General features: G+C 47.5%; 1 protein-coding gene across 1 annotated transcript; it reads left to right on the top strand.

The window, feature by feature from the left end:
- The first annotated feature begins 480 nt into the window (after positions 1 to 480).
- On the top strand, positions 481 to 5,620 carry IL10 (interleukin 10). The gene is made up of 5 exons (XM_011937475.1): positions 481 to 893; positions 1,771 to 1,830; positions 2,127 to 2,279; positions 3,313 to 3,378; positions 4,491 to 5,620. Exons 1-5 carry the CDS (start codon positions 729 to 731, stop codon positions 4,581 to 4,583), a joined length of 537 nt encoding a protein of 178 aa, XP_011792865.1. The 5' UTR covers positions 481 to 728; the 3' UTR covers positions 4,584 to 5,620.
- The last annotated feature ends 984 nt before the right edge of the window (positions 5,621 to 6,604 follow it).

The raw sequence follows: 6,604 nt of genomic DNA, 5'->3' as shown, positions 1-6,604 counted from the left end.
CCAAGTACAGTTGGGGTGGGGGACACCTGGGACAGCTGAAGAGGAGGAAACATGCGCCGGAGAATCCAAATGAAATCAGGGTAAAGGAGCCTGGAGCACATCCTGTGACCCTGCCTGTCTTGTAGGAAGCCAGTCTCTGGAAAGTAAAATGGAAGAGCTGCTTGGGAGCTTTGAGGATATTTAGCCCACCCCCTCATTTTTACTTGGGGAAACCTAAGGTGACTGTCTAAGTTAGCAAGGAGAAGTCTCGGGTATTCACCCCGGGTTGGGGGGACCCAATTATTTCTCAATCCCATTGTATTCTGGAATGGGCAATTTGTCCACGTCACTGTGACCTAGGAACACGCGAATGGGAACCCACAACTGTGGGCCTCTGCGCACAAAACAGCTGTTCTCCCCAGGAAATCAACGTTTTTTAATTGAGAAGCTAAAAAATTATTCTAAGAGAGGTAGCCCATCCTAAAAATAGCTGTGCAGAAGTTCATGTTCAACCAATCGTTTTTGCTTACGATGCTAAATTTGAAAACTAAGTTTATTAGAGAGGTTAGAGAAGGAGGAGCTCTAAGCAGAAAAAATCCTGTGCCGGGAAACCTGTGATTGTGGCTTTTTATGAATGAAGAGGCCTCCCTGAGCTTACAATATAAAAGGGGGACAGAGAGGTGAAGGTCTACACATCAGGGGCTTGCTCTTGCAAAACCAAACCACAAGACAGACTTGCAAAAGAAGGCATGCACAGCTCAGCACTGCTCTGTTGCCTGGTCCTCCTGACTGGGGTGAGGGCCAGCCCAGGCCAGGGCACCCATTCTGAGAACAGCTGCACCCGCTTCCCAGGCAACGTGCCTCACATGCTTCGAGACCTCCGAGATGCCTTCAGCAGAGTGAAGACTTTCTTTGTGAGTATGATTCCCTCCTGTGCTTTCTCTCTTCCTGGGACTGCCTGAACTAGGCATTCTCCTGGAGCTATAAGAAGAACCCTCCGCCTGTGCCTCCACTTCCATCCCCAACACCTATTTTCCCAAACTTAAATTCTTAAGAGAATCCTAGATCAAGCCATAGGTTTAGTGAGTTAAGCTAAGCCAGATGATATAGTAAATGTGCAGGAAAAGCTGTCTTAAAAAGTAAATGCATTCTTTCTCATGCTGAGAAACTTCTTATAAGATCCTGCTAGAGCTCTATACTTTATTGGCTAGGAGAAGTAAAGAAAGGTCTGATTTGAGGTGAAGATGCTCCCCATGCCCTGTAACAAGGAAGCTTAAATTGCCTCTGCTTAGAGCCTTTCCAGACCTGAAAGACCAGTGATTTGGGGAAGCACTCTACATGAGGGAAACCTACATTAGAAGGAGCTTCTTCTTCCCTGGGATCTTTCCAAGCTGAACTGGATGTCTACAGTGGGGAGAAAGAAAAGCAGAGAACAGGACATGAGAGGGGGCTCAAGGCACCAAAGGGTTGACATAGGTGTTCCTTAAAGCCAAATGTAGCTCTGCAGAAAGAAGACCAGGACTGAGTCAAGTTTCTGCTTTCGCTTCAAAATCGGCCAGATTTTTTAAATAACTTGACTCTGAGGAGGAGGACCAGATTTAAGTGATGGTCCCATCACTGTTGAATCCTCTGTTTTTAAAACTCCCCTTTTGATATTCTGGGCCAGAGCCAATTTGATTTAAAAAAACAAAAACAAACAGAAAAAAACTCGAAACGCAAGGGCATCAAAAAGACCGCATTTCAGTTATTTCCCCAAACCTCAAGTTCATTCTCCTTTTGTTCTTCATGCAGCAAATGAAGGATCAGCTGGACAACATATTATTAAAGGAGTCCTTGCTGGAGGACTTTAAGGTGAGAGCAGGGGCGGGGTGCTGGGGGAGCGTGCAGCCTGATTAAGGGAAGGGAGGCTCTGCTTCCTGCTTGCAGGAAATTGGGTCTGTTTCCTTTGCTTTGAAAAGGAGAAGTGGGAAGATCTTAACTCAGCACATCCAGCAGCCAGAGGGTTTACAAAAGGCTCAGTCCTTGGGGGGAGGTTTCTGGTAAAGGAGGATCGCTGGAACCAAGCTGTCCTCTCAAGCTATTTGCAGCAGCCCCTCCTCCCAGTTACCTCCACCAATCTCTCACTCACCTTTGGCTCCTGCCTTTAGGGTTACCTGGGTTGCCAAGCCTTGTCTGAGATGATCCAGTTTTACCTGGAGGAGGTGATGCCCCAAGCTGAGAACCACGACCCAGACATCAAGGAGCACGTGAACTCCCTGGGGGAGAATCTGAAGACCCTCAGGCTGAGGCTGCGGCGCTGTGTAAGTAGCAGAACAGTTCTTTCCCTTGCAGCTGCCCCCAAAATACCATCTCCTACAGACCAGCATCCAGAGACACTCACATCTAGAGACACAGTAAAGACACAGACTGGCAGAGCTAGCTGTAAATGTGGGAAGACTCCTGGAGTCAGATCTCTTGCTCATTTCTCTGAGCAGGCGTGGGGGGTGGCTGCTAGGCATTTACATGTGAAATTTGCAAACAGCTTTCCTGTTATTTGTGAGTCATTTGTGGGTTATTAACTACTCCCCTCTCTCTCTTCATGAAAGGAGCCCAGAGCTTCAGTCAGGCCTCCACTGCCTCTTTGTAACTAGATGCTGGGCTGGGAGCTAAGGTTTCCAAGCAGAGGAAACATCACTCACCTCTTTTAATCTCAACATTTGGAAAGCAAAGCTCTAAGAAGGGCCCAATTGACTGACAGGACTTCCCCTGGCATTTTAGAAGGGACAAGGGTACTATTCATCCCCGGGCTAGTGTCTATGAGTAATTCCTCTAAGTAATTTATTTCTCCAACTGACATGATGCCCTCACTACTAATGGTTTCCCTTGTTCTCTCGCCAATATTGGAAAAACAGTTGGTGTCTATTTGTAGGACAGGGCTATATGAAGGGTTTGGTGCCAGTAGCTTCCCTCCTCAGATGCTTAGAAATGGTCCTCGGTGGCTGTGACTGACGGGGAGGGACAGGATAGAGAGGCAGAAAAGGACAGGCTGAAGAATGCCTCACTCAGCACTGCAGGAGATACTGTAGAGTTCCAGGGGAGGAAGGAATCCCAAGACCTGGGTTGTCATTCAAGCCTTGCGAACATCTCGGAGTGGGTCCTGGAGAAATACATTTTATCTCCCAGGGCCTTGGATAGTTAGTAAGGGTGAAGCAGGGCTCAGTTCTCTCTGGGAGCTGTGAGGCGAGGCATTTGGATAAATCTAGAACCCTCATGATGCCACCAGCTTCTCCCCCAAGTGCGATGGACATGGAGCTGGGAGCTGGGATCACCAACAGTTTCTCTTTTCTTCCACAGCATCGATTTCTTCCCTGTGAAAACAAGAGCAAGGCCGTGGAGCAGGTGAAGAATGCCTTTAGTAAGGTGAGCTTGGATGGTAGCAGAGAGGGTCTGCAGAGCACAGCCCATGCCGACTCCCCAACCCCAAAGCGTGGAAGGTGGTGGGGACTCAGTAGGCCCCATCCTTCATTGGAAGGAGTGTGGGAACCTGACAGATGGTATAACCTGCTCAGCCAGTGAGGAGCTGCCGCCTTGATTGTATTTGTTTTCTGTTAAGTGTCTTTGGGGGTTTCTAAATGACTGCTCGCTGCCTTTGCAGGCTTGTGGGTTAGGCTGGCCAGCCAGCCTGTGAACACAGTGAGCTGTGTGCTGGGGAGAGTGACAAAGGAAACAGAAAGTACAGAAAGTAGCTTGTTGGGAATCTAGGCCGAACCCACACGTGCAGGAAGCTGGCACACAAATGTGCACATACAAATACACCTGGGGGTTCAGCCCAGACTCCCCAGAACTCAGAATGAGCAGGAAGCCGGATTCTCACTTAACTGGAGTTGGTTCAAGCCCACTTTCCATCTGCCCCTTGCACCTGCCGAGGTGCCTGAGAATGTCAGCTCCCAAACCAAACAGGGTTTCACACTTCCAACTGTGCGTGAACTTTTTCAACCTGATTTCCCAGAAACCATGCGGCCTATGTCCTCCTCGTGGGCTGGGGACAGACACTGCACAGAGTGCCAACATTAGGGGGTGTGAATTTCTCATAGTAGATCAGGGCGGCAGGGCAGGGCCTGCTCAATGTGTTGCTGGGAGAACGCAGACATTTAAAAGGCTCCCTCCTCTCCTTCTCTCACCATCTTGGTTTCAAAGTGCTTCCTCTAATGTCTTTTCATCACACTCTGCATAATCATCATGTGAATACGTGACCTTTAAAATTGTTGAAAAGGCATCATTTTGAAGACAGCGCTTTGCAAAATGAATGCTCCCCTTGCTAGGCAGTAGCCGTACTTCAGGCCTGGAGGAGATGAAGGTCAATGCACTGCCTTTCCCAAGGCAGCTGGGCCTATCCTCTGGTTTACTTCCCAGCATGAGGGAGAACAAGCAGCCTGTGCACTCAAGGTCATGCCCATCCATGAGCATGGGAAAGGGGAGCCTATTTAGCCCCCAGAAGGGATTTAACTGAATGTTTCTATCTCTCTGCACAGCTCCAAGAGAAAGGCGTCTACAAAGCCATGAGTGAGTTTGACATCTTCATCAACTACATAGAAGCCTACATGACAATGAAAATGCAAAAGTGAGACATCAGGGTGGCGACTCTATAGACTCTAGGACATAAATTAGAGGTCTCCAAAATCAGATCCGGGGTTCTGGGATACCTGACCGAGCCCCTTGGGAAACCTTATTGTACCTCTCTCACAGAATATTTATTACCTCTGATACCTCAACCCCCATTTCTATTTATTTACTGAGCTTCTCTGTGAACGACTTAGAAAGAAGCCCAATATTATAACTTTTTTCAATATTTATTATTTTCATCTGTTTTTAAGCTGTTTCCATAGGGTGACACACTATGGTATTTGAGTGTTTTAAGATAAATTATAAGTTATATAAGGGAGAAAAAAAAAAAAACCTTCCTTGGGAAGCCAACAGAAGCTTCCATTCCAAGCCTGACCACGCTTTCTAGCTGTTGAGCTGTTTTCCCTGACCTCCCTCTAATTTCTCTTGTCTGTGGGCTTGGGGCTTCCTAACTGCTGCATATACTCTTAGGAAGAGAAACCAGGGAGCCCCTTTGATGATTAATTCACCTTCCAGTGGCTCAGAGGGATTCCCCTAACCTCATTCGCCAACCACTTCATTCTTGAAAGCTGTGGCCAGCTTGTTATTTATAACAACCTAAATTTGGTTCTAGGCTGGGCACGGTGGCGTCCGCCTGTAATCCCAGCACTTTGGGAGGCCAAGGCGGGTGGATCACTTAAGGTCAGGAGTTCCTAACCAGCCTGGCCAACATGGTGAAACCCCATCTCTACTAAAAATACAAAAATTAGCAGGGCGTGGTGGCGCACACCTGTAATCCCAGCTACTCGGGAGGCTGAGGCAGGAGAATTGCTTGAACCCAGGAGGCGGAGGTTGCAGTGAGCTGATACCATGCCACTGTACTCCAGCCTGGGTGACAGAGCAAGACTCTGCCTCAAAAAAAAAAAAATAAAAATAAATTTGGTTCTAATAGAACTCAGTTTTAACTAGAATTGATTCAATTCCTCTGGGAATGTTACATTGTTTGTCTGTCTTCTTGGCAGATTTTAATTTTGAATAAATAAATGTATCTTATTCACATTGTGTTCTGGTGTCCGTTGACTCTTGTCTGACTAAAATTGTTCTCTCGAAGCTCCCAAGACAAAAGAGAATGGGTGAATGAATTCTACATTTCAGAGAAAGGAAGCCAGCTACCCCCTTCCAGGAGAGAGGGAAGGCTCTAAACCCGATCAGAGAAAAAGCTATTCTCACTGCAAAAGCCAACAGCAAAGACACTATGGTCTTCCCACAACTCAATCCTTCAAAGATTTGCTCCTAAATCCTTAAAGATCATGCTGATTTTCAAGGCTAAGGAGTAGATTCTATAGGTACCAAAATTGGAAAGGAAAACAGGGGAAGTTTTTTGGGGTTTGTTTTTGTTTTTGTTTTTGCTTTTTGAGATGGAGTCTCTCCCTGTCTCCCAGGCTGGAATGCAATGGCATGATCTCGGCTCACTGCAACCTCTGCCTCCCAGGTTCAAGCGATTCTCCTACCTCAGCCTCCCTCAGCTGGATCTACAGGCTCATGCCACCATGCCCGGTTAATTTTTGTATTTTTAGTAAAAACGGGGTTTCACCATGTTGGCCAGGCTAGTTATGAACTCCTGACCTCAAGTGATCCACCCGCCTCAGCCTCCCAAAGTGTCGGGATTACAGGTGTGAGCCACCACCCCCGGCCAGGGGAAGTTTTTAGGGTGAATACGAATTGCCTGGGTTATCCTGAGGATTAAGATAATGAGCTCACAGGGCTTCTGTCACTAGCAGATGGTCGCAGTGCATACAGTTGGTTGTTATTGGTCATCACAACCAAAAACTCCCGCCAAATCCTCTTTGAGCTGAGATCAGAGGCAACAGGGCTGGACCCAACAGAGTTGAAAATAAGCAAATTAGCCCACTTGAGAGGATAGCCAAGGACATCAGCTGCTGCTCTTTCTGTCCCTTCTCTGAGCCACCAGACAAATGTGAGACTGGCTTCTGACTGCGGTCTGCTGGGAGGGGCATGGTGGCTGGGGAAGCCCTACTCAAAG

The sequence above is a fragment of the Colobus angolensis genome, unplaced genomic scaffold (genome assembly GCF_000951035.1).
Source record: "Colobus angolensis palliatus isolate OR3802 unplaced genomic scaffold, Cang.pa_1.0 Scaffold100, whole genome shotgun sequence".
In the NCBI taxonomy this organism is placed as follows: Eukaryota; Metazoa; Chordata; class Mammalia; order Primates; family Cercopithecidae; genus Colobus; species Colobus angolensis.
The sequence above is the reverse complement of the archived record's forward strand: the minus strand, read 5'-3'. Positions and strand labels throughout refer to the sequence as shown.

Excerpts from the sequence above, each read along its gene's own strand:
- IL10 (XM_011937475.1), top strand. The coding sequence starts at position 729 with ATGCACAGCTCAGCACTGCTCTGTTGCCTGGTCCTCCTGACTGGGGTG. Across the intron at positions 894-1,770 it reads GCAGAGTGAAGACTTTCTTT|CAAATGAAGGATCAGCTGGA; the intron begins GTGAGTATGATT and ends TTCTTCATGCAG. Across the intron at positions 2,280-3,312 it reads GGCTGAGGCTGCGGCGCTGT|CATCGATTTCTTCCCTGTGA; the intron begins GTAAGTAGCAGA and ends TTTCTTCCACAG.